General features: G+C 39.3%; 1 protein-coding gene across 3 annotated transcripts in view; it reads right to left on the bottom strand.

Moving 5' to 3' along the window:
• Nucleotides 1-6,083: 6,083 nt before the first annotated feature.
• Nucleotides 6,084-16,128, bottom strand: part of PAG1 (phosphoprotein membrane anchor with glycosphingolipid microdomains 1) — a 58,800-nt gene continuing 48,755 nt past the window's right edge. For all 3 annotated transcript variants that reach the window (XM_018079033.3, XM_008921174.4, XM_018079050.3), the window contains one exon: nucleotides 6,084-15,391. In XM_018079033.3, coding sequence (XP_017934522.1) covers nucleotides 15,041-15,391 — 351 coding nt within the window. In that variant the 3' untranslated portion in view covers nucleotides 6,084-15,040. The remainder of the gene's footprint in view (nucleotides 15,392-16,128) is intronic.

Genomic DNA, 16,128 nt, shown 5'->3' with positions numbered 1-16,128 from the left:
GCATTGAGAAGAGCATTTGAAGTTCCGGACCATGCGGAGACCACTAGTGGATTCAGAGCCAATAGTGCCAAGGGCTTGCAGCTGTCTAGGAAAGAGAGAATAATTTCTCAGTATGGTGAGGAAAGGCAAACATGAAACAGCAGATACTGGATAGGCTTTTGGTGTCAAATCCACAAGCTGAATGTAGTAACATGGCAAATGTTGGCAAAGTCTGTCTGAAAAAATTCTTGTAATTTGTTCACCTACCTTAAATTGTCCTCTCTGCCTATTCAGAAGTAGTTTAGCAGTAGCAAGAACCCCTTGTAATGTTTTTACGTTATTTTTCCGTTGTTGTTTTCCTTTCTTTTTCCTTTGTTGCAAACGTACTTTACAGAGGAACAAATGAATTAACTTCATCATGAACTAATTACACTTCAGATGGCACTGTTTGACTTGCCTGGTTTTCAGTGCTGCAACTTTCTTCTTCCTGCAGTATGAAAGTTGCGCTGGGGCCAAGTCCTTCAAGATGCAGTTTCTGTTGTTATTTCTGAAACACTAGAGGGAAATCTGGACTTCACTGGAATCAATGAGAGATGTCCTGGCCTGACCAGATCTTACTCTCAAATGAGTTCAAGCATTCCTCTAAATCAATTCTGAGTGCAGCCTAAAGTGTTACACAGCACTTTACATTTCTCAGCATACTATAATGGAGATGACACATACTTTAAAGCGTTGGATTTACGCAGATTTGCCAATAGGCCAATGGTGCACAAATAGAGATGTTTTTAACTGAAAGGACATGTGCTCCCCATACGGATGCAGTCATGGTTGCTTAGTCTCTGAATGAGTTCATACTTGCACTTCTCCAGAAGAGAACATGTGCTAAGTATTTCTTCAGGCTAATTTTTTCATGCTACAAATAGTAGTTGTCATCATCTGAACCAACACACAGGTTTCAAGACACAGGCTGTCAGAACAAACTGGAATGGTTTGTGTCTGCAAAAGATGACTGCCAAAAAGTACCTGCCTATCCTAGGCTCGGCTGGCAAACCTTAATATTGTCATTTGTGTTCCTCACTGACTCCCTCGGGCAGTTTGTTCTAGTCCATTGCCTGTTTGAGACTCCTTTGAAGTCATCTAACTCCATTAGTGGTGCAAGGGTCCCAGACACTCACCTCTTAATTTTGTGTTAAGCATCTAGGGCTATGATAGCCTCATGAGTATCCTCCATACATGTTAAAATGGTTTGGGGTTTTTTTTTAAAGCAAATGGAAAGTTGCTTGGCTTGGGTCCAAAAAGGAACAATTTGTATTTTGAAGGTGTTTTTTTAGATTAACCTAAAATTATTTAATTTATTAAGAACATGCCTGTACAGCCACCTCAGGCACCAAGACAGTAATTTTGGTCTTAATTTTTTCATGTATGTGGCTGAAAGGTGCAGGATAACCACCACACCATCTTCCCTTCATGACTGGGGCTGCTGTTGCTGTAGCACCTCATAGTGCTCTTGCCTTCAGCTCACACATTTCCAGTGGTATTCTCTGCTTCCAAACTCTCTTCTTCTGTGAACCACACTGACCACAAACAAACTGAAAACTTTCTCAGGATGAGAGGCTCTTTCTCCATTTTCAAGCTAGCCTGAGATTGCAGCCAGCTTTCACTATAGGCCATTGCTCAGACAATTCCACATAGAAAAGTGCATTAGAAGAGCTTTGAAAAGGGGGTTTACGTGATACCAAATCTGTGATTCTCTCTCTTCTCCTCTCAACACACATGCATACATGTATTTAAACAAATAAAACCACATATTTATCTCCCTTACATGTGGTAATTACCTAGTTTATGGCCAACAAAGTTTGTAGTGCTGGTGCAGAGACCTACCAGTGCCATCTGCATGGGCTTGCTTGGCTCTGTGGAGGCTCATTAGCTGGGGCTTGGTGCTGGACCTCGAGCTGTGCTGAGGCAGCTCAGGGGATGTTACCCTGTGTGGCAGAGCTGATGGTATCTTCTGGTAACATGGGCTGCAAAAGTGGGCTGTGTTTGGGCTAGGAGGCTCACTAGGCACCACATATATTCGAGAGCACTGTAGATGAACACAGGAGGACCAAGTGCAAATTTGGAAGCCATGGAGAAAAATAATGTCACTGTTTAGAGTATCTTAAAGATCCTATTACAATGAACAACAGAGAATGGACTTTACTCCCACTCATCTCTTTGCACTCATCTGCCCAATGAGTATTTTAGCTGCAAATTATAAAAGACAGGATCCTTGTCATCTTATCTCTCCACTTATCAGGCTTTAATAGTGTGACTTACAGATGTGTCAGAGACCTGTGGCAATTAACATCTTTCAGTCATGTACCAAATCTTTAAGTGTTATCTAGGCTGCAAAATCTGGAGAGAATGAAACTTCAGATTTACAAATACCTTCACATACTTCATACAACTTTGTTCTTTATTTTAATGCTTAAAACTCACTGACACAGTTTCTGTGGGGGGGGAAAAAACCTCACACCTGATCAAGCAATTAAAGACAAAGTAATTGAAAATAAGGGCACAGTACTACTTTTCCAGAATAATCTCTTATTTTAGTGAGGTGGCTGGATGGGATCTCCTTGAAAGTGTCCAATGTGACAAGGCCCTGGAGGGATCTAAGAAAGCTGATTGATATTCAGGCTTCAATTCCTCCAAGGTCAACAAGGGTCCATCCTAAGGAGCAGGAAGTCAGGCAAAAATGCCAGGAAGCCTGCATGGATGAAAAGAGAGCTCATGGAAAACTCAAACACACAAAAAAAGGTGAAAGCATGGACAGGAAACCTGTGAGGAATATAGCGACAGTGTCTAGTCATGCAGAGACACATTTAGGAAAGCCAAAGACCAACTGGAATTAAATCTGGTAAGGGGTGTCAAAAGCAACAAGAAGGACTTCTGTAATTATATCAGTGGCAAAAGGGAGAATGTGGGTCAGCTACTACTGAAGGTGGCAGGGGTTCTGGTGACACAGGACGTGGAAAAGGCTGAGGTACTGAATGCCTTCTTCACCTCAGTCTTTGTGAGAAAGTCTTTGTGTACTGTCCTTCAGCAGTACAAGGACCTGGAGACAGAGGGAAAGTTTGAAGCAAGGAAGAAATACCCTCAGTGGAAGAAGATCAGGTTAGAGAATACTAAAGCAAACTGGACATATGCGAGTCCGTGGGCCCCAACGGAGCTTGCTGATGTCATTGCATTTTGACTATCTTTGAATGATCATGTTGACTTGGAGAGGTGCATAAAACTGTCAGAAAGCAAATGTTACTATCTTCCAAAATAACCTGAAGGAGTACCCAAGGAACTAGATATTGATACCTCTCTTCTCTAGCCTGTGACAGCCTCAGCCCTCTAACCCAGAACACTGGTGGTTCTACCGCTGGGTTATAAGATTCATTACATTTCTTGGAGCAGTAGCTGTTTGCTCTCTTCAGATCCCATCCAGATAGATTTTGCCCAGATCCTTTTTTTGTTTCTTTGTACTTTGCTGCTGGAAATAAGCCACACGTGAGATAACAGAAAGACCTCTGAACGCTAGTTTGAGTGCCAGTCTTCAAGTATCTACTTGACTCTCTGCTGGTTGACTGGAGACACAAATGCAGCCTAAGAAGGTTCAGGTTCAGGAGGTTGTTTTTTGTTTGTTTGTTTTTGCAGGGTCCCATAATTTCCCAGAAAAATTAAGGAAAGAAAACAGTAACTTTTAGGATAATCTGACTTTTGTAGCTCAGCCAAACCCTCAACAGAATTTTATGAGACAAAGGAAAAACACAATGCCAGTCTTAGACTTTTGCCCTTGCCAGATTTCAAAGATTAACTACATATATATGGGGCACATATGTGCTTCTCAAAACAGGTCACACAAAACTTTTGCATGATAGAAATAGTCCAGCAGTTTAAATATAGAGATTACTACAAGATCTTCCTTATTTCTTGTTCATCTTGTGGCAAACTGAAATCTTTAATAATAACGTTCCTTGTTATTATTATCTTACGTTATCCTAAAAATCCTTAATTACATTAACTGCTGATGGGATTTACATTCCACTTCAGTCACAGCTGTAAATATGCAGATCTTGATTACTTTGGTCAATAAACTCTTTAGCAGGAACCATTTCAGAAGTATCTGTTGTAGCTCTAATATGCCTTTTAGCACAATGACACACACAGGATCCCTATTTTCTGCCTGAACTGGCAGTTCTCTGTTCTTGCCTATCAGTCCTTCCACAAAGGCTGCACAGAAATTCCAGTTGTGTGAGTTATATGAAGGGTCAATCTCATTTATGTAATAACCAACTGAGAAGAAGAAGTGCTAAAGTATTGTGCCAGCTAGAGTGCTAGAAGATCATGTCACTGCAATTTTGGGCTTTTGAAACAAATCTGTCAGACACATTTGCTACCAAGTGATGTCAAACCACTCTTTAGCTCCAATGCTTTCTAGTTCTATTTAATACTATGCTTCTTGAACAGAGGGTGAAGTGTGAGTCTTTGAGTGAGTATATACCCAATTAAAAGTAAATTGTCAGCCACACTTCACAGGGAATAATTCTGTTTTAAACACCAGGTGTCACTGCAGCATACTCCTGATTCCATACCGAGCTCCCATTAGGTTAAAGCTTTACTTTTAAGTGATGTCAAAGATCAGTGGAAATCAGTGGAGAGAAAGTGCTTGCACTTTCTGTTCCCAAGCGTGTGCATGCAGCTATGTGATTAGTTAGAACCTGGGCAAATTGTTCAATATTTCAACCAGCCACATTTATAGTTCTGCATGGTTGGCCTAAAACCTGAAGCTAACCATTGTAATAGAGCTATTTTATGCCTGATAGCAACTGTTCAGAATGATGAACTGAAAAAAAAAGGTATCTGTGATACAGTACTCTTGACAATAATAATGCATGCATTTTTCAGAAGAATAGCCTGTATTGGGTAATATTCAGTAGTTACTTAATAAAAAATGTATACTGAATTACATATTTTGCAGTTTCTTGGTCCGTGAACAAATGTTCAATAAAAAGCAATCTTCTTTTACACTTTTGCGATCTTGAATGATTTTTCACATGAAATATTCCTTATTTTTACAAGTCCTCTATTTGACCTGTAACTTTATATCTTTGGTATTAAAATACACTTACCCAGATTAAACATTAAAGAGCCATCACTTTGACAGTGAACAGATACTGTTTGCCTGTATAATTTCTTCAGCCTCTCAGCCCAGCATAAAAAAACCCCTATCTGCACTGTGAATTTTCCAGGAACCTGTTCATCAGTAACTACTTAGTATTGAATGAGTAGAGCTGCTCTTTTCTTATATGTAATTAAAGATAATGAGGAGGAAGGTGCCAGGCATGGAGAATGCAAGTCTCAGCAGGCTAGGGACTATTTCAGCCTCATGCTCTAGTGTACAGCAGCTTTCTTCCAGTGGCACATTTAAAAGATGACGTTTCTTTGTGTTAGATTTACATGCAGAATCTGTGTTACATATTCAGCTGTGGTACTAAGTCAGCTGCCTCCGAAATGCTTCAGGATGCTCTTAAAGTATTTCTACACAAATGAGTGTCTTGCTATTGACAGAACAGTGCAGCAAATGGCTGGGGAATGTCACCTAGAGAGCTTCTTTAGCACAGAAAAGGAATCAAATGCCACAGCAATTTCAGAAGATAATCCATAAGGCTGGTAATTGCAACCCCTTAAAAATACTGAAAGCCGCACAACTTTCAAAGGCTCAAACCCAAAATTCTTATCTGCATTAAAGAGCACAGTGTCACAATATTCATGGAAGTTCCTGCTTTAGTCTAGACACAACTTAAAATTGGTGCTTTTATGTGCATGCTTGAATCTTGACTGGACTGTGGCTTTGGGAAGAAGAGTAAGGTACTATATAGTACAACAAAGGCTTAATATTTTTTGTCAGATAATGAGATCGACACAAAATGCCCAGAGCAAATAAAATTCTATCAAATAATGCAGATTTTAAGACCTGCAAGAGGAAGCGACTACAAGGACTGAATAAAATATTTGTTAAGAAAACAACAAAAAGAGGCACAGGTAAAAACAAACAAACACTAAGCAAAAGACAAAGCTTATTTATTGTGGTTTATTCTGTCTGGCAGTTGAATTTATATAGAGATTTCGATCCAATTAATTTTGCCAGGATTTTTGAATTCAACTCCTTTCATTGCAATGCAACATGTTTCCCATTTGACATAATTTACATGAGTTTCCAATAAATTCAAAAGTTATTTGCAAATACATTACCAGAGAAAATGACAGAGCCTCTCTTAAAAGTACAGTACAGAATCTTATGATTTTTTTTTCTACATATAAACAAGTAAATATTAGGATACCAGTGTACATAAATAAAATCTGTATTTTATATTATTGACCTGTGTTCTTAGTTTTAGATAACTGCCTCATATGTTCATGTAGCATTTTTACCCCTGAAATATTTACATAAAACTTGTCTACATTTACAGTAAATAACCATAATTGCCTACTGTGCTTTCAGCAGCCAAAAGCTGAATTGGCTAGAAACATCTGATGAAGATTCTTGGAATAAAGGTATGACGAAATTACATCAACTCCTGTATATTATTACAAAGCATTGAGAGGAATTTAATGGCATTTGTTAATTTACAAAATGCAACTTATTGTTGGATCCGAACTGCTCTAACAGTAGGATAAGCCCTGCAATTACAGTCAAGCTACAATTTATGGAACATACATTCTACAAAACTACAATATTTCAGTGTCTGCAGTGGTGTTGATAAAACTGTGTTGGTTTCAAACAGGTAGCAAGCCAAATAACCTTTCATGTAGCAAACAAGCCTTAGCTAGTGCCATCTTGGAAGTCTGCATGCATTGACTCCAGCTTTATACAGCATAGTCATTTAAGCACTGAACTGCTCTCACTGCCTACAGATCTGAACTTCACAGTATATTTAACTGTATCCACTCTAAGATAGCCAGAGACAGTTCTAATCCTCTCTTTTCACAAGTTCATAGTGGTTTGAGGATGTTTTGCAGTTCTGTGTCAGTGACCAGAGACTCAAATGGTTGTCCAGAAAACACATTTTGTTGCTAGAACATTATGTAAGAGAACATTGCTGGGAAATATTCCAGTAATACATATTTTTTCCATTCTAAAACAATGGATAAAATGAATGAAAGTGTTTGTAATTACAAATACTTATTCACTGTGTTCTAAGCAATGTTCCATTTGTAAAGCAATTTTATGCTAAAGCTCCTATAGCACCCAATTTTAAGTGACTCTTACTGAGGCATGATTTAATAATTAGCTATTTGACATAATTATCCGTATACTAGACTATTCTTTGTTTTTCTTATGGAACTCATATCAATTCACTAATATAATAGAAATAAAATATATTTCACTGAAAACACAAACAAAAATACCTAGCACGAAACCAAACTTCTTCTAAACTCAGTCTTAGGGCCCAATCCTGCACCGTCAACTGATGCAAATTAAATGAAGTAATCCAATTAGGGTTGGTTTTTTGTTTCTTTGGGTTTGTTTTTTTTGTTGTTGTTTGTTTGTTTAGTTGGTTGGGGTTTTTTGCTCAAAACCCCCCATCTGTGCAAGTCCAGATCTACACGTTAGTGCATCTACATTTGTCCATGTTGGGTTTATGATTGAACAAAAACATGTATTTAGAATTTATTTATTAATTTCAATTCTGTTAATACGGAGACCTGATAAAAGATGATCCAACTGCATCATGGTTGGGCAAAGCGGACTTGCCCCTGCCTCTCTGGGAATAGGGAATACTGAGAAGAGTAAACAATTCCATCCGTCTCCTGTGAGATTCTCAGCAACTTGTCCCTTAACTATAATCTCTTCTACTGTAAAAATATTTCTAAACAGGTGGTCTCTGAGATGGGTGAAGTGCAAATGAAAGTTAGCTTTTGTTCCGTTACCTCTCTCTTCCTAGCAGCTGCAGTGGGCTGTACCTGTCTTGCCCTGACAGTGAATGCTCTTTTCTGGGTCTGCAGGCTCTTAGCACACTTTCCTGAGGAGAACCAGCTCACATCTCCTTTCCTAAGTTAAAGAGGTCAGGACTGTGAAGCAAAGGGCCATTCCTAAGTAGTCACTGCCACAGAGACGAAAGAGGCCTGCTGGAAATAATGTATGTGCAGAAACTCAGGAGGCACCAGTGTGACCCAGATACCATTCAAAGACTTGTCTGCTGGTAGGATGTTCTGAGGAGACTTGTTATGTGACCCTTCTCAAACAGTTTCAGATATAAAGACCAAATTTCAGTATCATCAGACATGTGAGAAAGAAGGTTGTGCTCTTAGGTGTTTTTTTAATAATACATTTAAACATTGTGACAATTCACATTTTACGTACATCTCCGAATGTCAGGTGAGTGCTTGCAACCTACAGAACTTCTTGCCTTGAAAGAAAGTGAAGACCAGACCTCCACAGATATCCTCCAGACATTTCCCCAAAGCATCTGACTGAAGTCCAGGCTCTTAAATCTCATGGGTGCATTAGAAATGTCCCATTCAGAACTGTTATGTGATGCAGTTTCTGTGCCCTCTGTACAGTTGTCATATTTCACTAAGGACAGAAGAGATACTCAGATGGTGACAGCTGAATGTAGTGGGGAAGAGCAGTTCCATAAATAAGAGGGTAGTCCAAATCCAACCTATGCTGGAAGTTAAAATATGAGTCTCTTTGCAGACATTAGGAATCCAAAACATCAGCACTGTCATTTTTTAAGTAATAATATTTGTAAGGTTTAAAACCCCATGGTCAATATTACAAGATTAAAAGGACAAGAGTTGATTACATTGTCTTGCAGTGAACAGGAGGCATTCTGAAATCTCCAATGAAGCATTCTGAAGTCAAGTGATACTTACATACTTTATAAATAATCTAAGCTGATTGTTGCATTATCATAAGAAATAACACAGTTGCTTTCTAAACTAACAAAAATCTCGGTTTATATTTTCTGTACAAACATATTCTAGTTAAAATTAGCCAATGAATTTGCAGAGAAAAACCCTTGTCAGACTGTGCCATTCTAACAATAAATAAACACCACAAATGAAAGCCAACATTTAGGAATGTGCTTGGCAAGAGAGTACCACATACAGTAACCAGGTAGCTGTGCAATAACAGTGAACATGTTTACCTTTACAGAGACATCTGTATTTCTAGGCACTTTGCTATCATGTTTATAGTGACATGGCCAGTTCAAAACTGAAGACCTCCAAAAACAAAACCTTGGAGCTTGAAAAAAACAGAAGTGTAAGATTTGTATTATCTATAAAGTGGGCACAGGCCAATGGGTACGTGATGCCAAGATAATACAAGCATTTGCTATGGAAATTGGGGTACCAGAGTAAGCTATGTGAGCAGGTCAGACCAAGCATTAAATTGTTCTAATGATTCTGCTTACAACATCTGAGCTGGATCATTTAGAGTTAGCTTAAATATATCTACATTGTGTAGAGACACTTGCTGAACTTTGGATTGTATGTGAAGTAAGTTTTATCAATTAATCAGTGGAAACCTTGTATTACAAATAAGCTCTCATTTTTCTGCTGTTCAGAAGAAAAGAACAGTGTCTAGTGTTTGTGATATCCTAATGTACTCCTGGAAAATTACCACATTGGCAATTAATTTCTTTAATACTTTTTGTAAGCCTGGGATTGTTTGGCCCAGGCAAAAGGGGTTCTTTCTCCTTGAAGAAAGGGAACCCTGTGTTTTTATCACTATGATGTTCCATTTGTAGCATTTATCTTTACCACAATTTTGAACATATTTTGCTAGCTAGCAAGGGATATATATTTTATATAGATTTTTTTTTTCCCCTGAGGCTGAGATCTGCTCTGGCAATGTCTTCAGCCATGACCATCCCAGAAGAGATGCTACAAATCAGCTTCAGCACCGGGGTATGAAATTATATAAATAGTAATTATGTTCCCTGCTCCCAGGAAGAGATCTGCCCTTGAAAGTCTTCAGCACATCACCACATGAGCATCTGTCAGACTGAGCATCTTTCTGCATTCTTCTTTTTTGCAGTAGACTACACACACCAAGTTACTTGTGAAGCACATAACAGCCTTATTCAGGCATGTTTCAACCTAAATAAATAACACCCATCTGAAATAACTGGTTATTTGCCTAACACCAAAAGTCCCTCATTAGAATGTGGCCCAAATTAAAATGTTTGTTGCAGAAACAGATTTCTTACAGTGAACATTGCAAACAAATGTATATGCACAGTAGAAGACAGAAAAAAGTCCTTGAGCTGGGCTCTGGGATGTTTACATCCCACAGTACACAGATGAAAGTCATGTCTCTAGCTGCTTCCAAGCCAGGTCACCTGGCCTGAATGGCTGCTCTTAAACACCCGTGGCCCAACCTAGGCAGGCTTGTTACATGTGGTGACCCCACTCTGGCGGTGTGTGGGATGAACAAGAGACAGGGCAGCACTGTCAGCTTTTGTAGTCAGAGTACCACAGTTAACACTAAGTTTGGGAAGCAGACAATACCAGAGGGAGCACTCTGTGCCACAGCTTTACACACCAGCTTTCAGAAAGCACATGGAAACCATTTATCCAGCATCTTATAAAAGCACCATTGAAAGGTTGAACAGAGAGCACCGCGTATACAGAATTGTGATCAAAACAGCAGACAGGAGCTGCTCAGGGAGCCATGGAGAAGCACACAGCCCAGAAGAATCCCGGCATGATGGATTCCCTGAAGGCACGATAGATGAACAAGGCAGCTGGTCATCAGCCAGTTGCAACTGTAGAAATGGTCCAACTCTGTGTGACTCATGAATATGAATCCCCACACATACTCATCCCTCACCCCGTGAATCCTGCTACATGTAAGCAAGCCTGCTATTTATATAACTAGAAAGACTGAAGCAAGTATTTGTTCACAGTTGACATGGACACCACCTCCCTGAATGCTCACTATTGAAAAACTTAGGTTCTTCAAAAGAAGACTGATAATTCTTATTGCAAAGCTTAGTCATCATGGCTACATTACTGGGCTTTTTAGAGGATGTTTGTGAGCTACTATTGCTATTGTATGGCCAACTGAGTTCCAGTACATGAAATGTGTCTCTATAAAGATATTTCCAACCTAGACAAGTAAATGTTGGGATTGTCCCTTTGTACTTTTGAGTTGAACACACACAGTATGGAAAAGAGTATGGAAGTACTAGCTACTTTGTAAAAAAGGCACTATAACTGATTTAACTGTGGTAATTAGGTACATGCCTGTGCTACAGGTATCTGCAAAGAATCTGTTCCTCTCTGTGACTGAGAAAGTAATTCTACACTCATGGTAGAAAGGAATGACTGGTTTATGTATGGGGTTAGTACTGGTTTAAGTATGTGGTAAGATCAACTCCCACAGGAGACACAGATTCATGGAAGAGATGTCTGAATTGCATTTCCTATTTCTACCACTTCCCAGGGGAAAATCAAAAAGACCTTTACACTAGTGTAGTTATACACACATTAAAGCATCTCTTGGCCCTACTGTGGCAATTTGATGTGAGATCTTATTATACAGTTTTGCCAAAAAAACGGAAACAAAGAAATAGACTGTGAAGCTTCCCCCAAAAAGATCACCAGGTAACAAATACTGCATTTTGGATGTTGACATTTTATTTAGAAATATGGTGAAAGAGAAAAAAATAGCAATAAAGGGACTAGCAGAATAGACTCCCTTTTCTTTACAATCAAATTAATCTATTTGGGAATTACTGTTGGAAAAATCTTTCTATCTGATATATTAGTGAAAAGGAGGCATTGGCAACAGCTATAAAGGAACAGATCTTACTTCTGGGAAGAGGGAACTAAAACAGAAGCTTGATTCTTTGTCAAGAGATGTAATTATTCAATAAGGACCTTGGACTGAGTTATAAAATATTTTTCTTTAGCATTAGACTACATAATGGAAATTTTAGGGGAGTTATGGACTCCCCTGTCCATGCTTGTTCAGGAGGGTAATTATTTTTTGCAGCTCTGAAGTCCAACGTGTGTGTGTGTGTGTCTCAAGGCTGAAGGCAGGTACACATCCCACAAGCAGCAATCCAAAATTTGAGCTGCTTCTCCATGAGGCTGAGGGTCTGGTTGACAATTAAAAGGCTCTCACCAGCCTGAGAGTCATTTAAACAGGAAGCAATGTGCCAGTACCACAGAACTGCAGACACAGTACCAGCTCTCAGTGGGAGGCTGTATGACACAGGTTAAAAATAAAAACCAAAGAAAGAAGAGAGGAGGAGGGATTTCGCTGTGAAAAAGGGAAGTCTGGGGGGTCTCAAGGTGCAGCTGTCAGAACAGAGGAAAGAAAGGAAGGAAGGAGCTGAGTCTTGTGTCCCTTTGTCCAAACCAACATTCTTGATCCAGCTGTGAAAGACCACAGAGTGACAGGACAGTCCTCCACCATCCTTTGACTTGCTGATCTAGAGTGATGTTTGCTTTTCTTTTGCACCTTAAAATTTTACAATCAAGAGATCAGTGTTATTCTTTGCTGTCAACTGGCATTATCTCTGTCTTTGAATTGGTCTTGAAATTGAAACTGGAGAACCTGGCAAATCTCATGTTCCTACTGTTTCTCCAAAAGCAGTCATTCATGTAAAGGGATAACTACATCTTATGTATGTGGGAATTTCAGGAGTTGAGGTATGCCTGCCACTAAGCTGCAGGAGTCATATGGAGGACTACATATATAAACCAGTACCCCTGAGCAAACCCATAGTTAAAGACTTCAGAAATTCTCCAGACTTAGCACAGCAGATCTTCTGAAATGTGGTGCATCTTATCTTTGGCCTTAAATAGTGTGATGTAGAAGGAGGGAACATTCAAAGGTGAACTTCATGAATTCACATTCAAGGGAACAGAAACAAACTTTTATAAAGGTAAAAACTCTAGAAAGGAAGACCAAAGTCAGCTTTAAAGAGCACTGCAGTGGAGTGGAAGCAAAGGGTTTGCTGCAGCTGTCAAAACATGGCAGCATGGCCAAGAACAAGATGGATGTAGACTGGTCTGAACCACTTCCGCTTCTCCTCCAAGGATGAGAGTCATAGATCAAGTGTGTTGCACTGTTGCACGAGGTCAGGATTCATGAAGTTTGAATCACCCCGTGGGCAGTTTGACTGTGCACTTGCACTGCGCCTCAGAGCTGTACTTAAAGGCAAAGCCCATAAATCAGCACACTTCTTTGATCTGTGTTTGCTCTTTATAGTACCAAGTAATGTTGAGCACCGGCCAGTGATCTGAGAAGGACTCAATCTGGTGTATCAAAACTCAGTGTCAACTGAGCTGAAACTAAACCTGCTTTGGCTACTATGGAATAAGCCAACCTCAGTTTATGTACTGTTTATTTTGAATGAAAAAAACCCCTGCTCTTCAAGCACATGCCATATATTACATATGTGTATGTTACCAAGCTTGGACTATAATTTATACGTGTGTCCAAATTACAAGTGTGTGTTTATATACATGGGAATATGTGCACACATGTACACATGCATATCACACGATGCCAGTTCTCTACTGTTGGACTTGTACCATTGTACTATTTATTGTACCATCCTTGAGTAAAAATACGTACCAATCCGGTACCTACTTATTTCATCCAAGCACTGTACTTTGTTTTTCATAGTAACAGAATAACTTGGCATCTTTAAAAAGCCAGTGGCTTTCAAACTAAGAAAGTCTTGGTTGCTCTTGTGCTCCTTTCACCAGAAGAACAAGGAGGACTAGTGGCTCTCCCTGACTAAATCCTACTGTCTCTTCTGCCTCTTTTTTTCCCTTTGGCCGTGTTCTTTTACATAGACTCCGTTATTTTGAGCTTAAAAACGGAAAGGCAGATTCCACATCCTTGCTCAAGGAGACAAAAAGCCCAACAAAACAACCCTAAATCAATTGTTCATTTACCCACTTCTAAAATAGGAAAAAAATTTTAACGAAAACCAAATAAAGCCCAAACAAAGAATGGGATTCTTCCTGTTACAAAAGCCAGTAAGTTATCTACAAAAAACTTTGAAGATGAAAAATATGTTGTAAAAAATAAAAATATTATCCACTAAACACAGTACATAAATTTTCCCATATAATAAACTACACAAACATATTAAAATATTTTAAGTCTTAAAAAAGGGCAAAATTCTTAAAAAAATGACTCAACACTATTAAGGTTAGACTAAACATTATGCCAATGCATTCATTTGCATGACTTTTTGCAACATGACAATTCTCTGGGGTGTGTGTGGGTAGGTATTTATCTTCATGTAAGGGAAACATGGCAAGAACACTAAGGGTGACAGTTGCCATTTTAAAGTGGTATTTCACAAATAATCAAACAAAACCCCTACAAATACCAGTACACATCTCAAACACTGCAGGTCACATTCTACAACCCTTGACATTAAAAAAAAAGAAAGAAAAAGCCAACAGAATTAATTCAAGTACATTTGGAGTAGGTCCCTTGTGAAGTACTGTTGTTTGCAGTTTAGTTGCAATGAATGTGGACAGAGCTCTGCAAAAAAACACAGAAGTGAGTGCACCTTCCCCAGCCTTGCAAAGCAAGTCTGGGTTGAGGTACAATGATCCATGGTTTGCTCAACATTGTGGATGCCCAAACTGGAATGAAAAATGATGCTTGAAAAACACTTCGAAGAAAATAATCTCTCAAAATAAGAAGTTAGCTTTGTGTAAAGGCAGTCTTTTTGGTATGTAATCCTATTGGGACACCAAGCATGGCACTCACTTCTTCCTGAATTCTGGTCACCTCAGAGCTAGCAATAAAGAAACCTTTACGTTGTCCTGGTCATCTTTCTGACCCGACGTACCCTCTGCCATAAGCCTCAGTCCGCCATCCAGGTTAACCTAGCGGGTATCACACCCTGGCTGAAACATACATTGCCTCTTCTCAACTTGTGTTCTATACTTAGCTTTGTTCCTCAAAAGGAGAAGCACTTCCCTCTCCATGTCTCACTTGTTCCTTTGAAAATACCAGCAGAGAAATCTGCTGCCAGAGAAGTTAAAGTCTGGTGAATTCCCTGTGGTGCTGCAAGTCCCCTATGCTCTCATAGTCATTCTCTCCTGAAAGAGCAGTGTGGTTTGTGTTAGGCACAGACACGGTCCTGTCTTCTTCTTGGCTCACTGACTGGATAGCTTCATAGTCCGGCTCCAGCTCCCCGTTTGGTCTGTCCGCTGACTGAGGCACAGTGGTAGAATTTAGGGTGTTTTCAAAGTCTTTCACACTTGCATAGAGGCCACTGCAAATAGACGGGGACCTCTGAGATGCAATTTCTTGAATACAGGTGTAAGGAGAATCCAGTGCCTTGATGGTCTGTCCCGGCTTACTCACTGATGAGTACATGGCAGAGATCTAGGAAAAGGAGACACCTGCTGAGTATCCAAGCATGGCATAAAGCTTGTGCATCAGTCTGTGCACTTGTACCACAAGGATGTTGGTTACTTAAGAAAAGACAGGATCTTCTAATAAAAACATATCCTTTCTTAAAAGGGTATGGGTTTTTCTTAAAAAAAATAAATTACTTCTTACAAATCCCTTCTTTTCTGGCATGCATTTATAAATTGATTTTTTTTCAAAAAAAGAAGGCTTTATAAAATAAGTTTATAAATATAAAAATTCTTTGAACATAAATCCTTGGAAGGCAAATCAGACCTGGGCAAGAGGGAATAGCTTTGTGAGCAGGAGCTCTTGCAAATTTTGCTGTGGTCCTGGACCCAATTTGGACTCAACAGGAGACAGGCATCAAATGGATGATCAGATTGAATTGCTGTAATATAGGAGAAGGATGCTGTCTGATCCTTGGGGCTTTTACAATTTTTTTTTGTTATTATTTTTAATGGTAGTGTCTACTTTTCTGCTTTTACAGACACCCCAATAGGAGGGTAGTTAATTGTTGTGTTTATAGGCAGGACTAAGGAGGCACCAAGTCATGTGAAGACAACATAAAAAATGTCTGCTCTGTTGACTACACTCTGCCTACAAAGAGGAGCTGCACCTCAGTCACTGCATATCAGAACTTTATGCTAGAGAATGAAACCTCAGCTATAAACACAAGAGAGGGAAGAGCCAGTGTCTAGCTCTAAAAATCC

Source organism: Manacus vitellinus, unplaced genomic scaffold (assembly GCF_001715985.3).
Source record: "Manacus vitellinus isolate BGI_N305 unplaced genomic scaffold, ASM171598v3 scaffold_1_pilon, whole genome shotgun sequence".
In the NCBI taxonomy this organism is placed as follows: Eukaryota; Metazoa; Chordata; class Aves; order Passeriformes; family Pipridae; genus Manacus; species Manacus vitellinus.
This window is presented reverse-complemented; position numbering and strand designations above follow the sequence as displayed.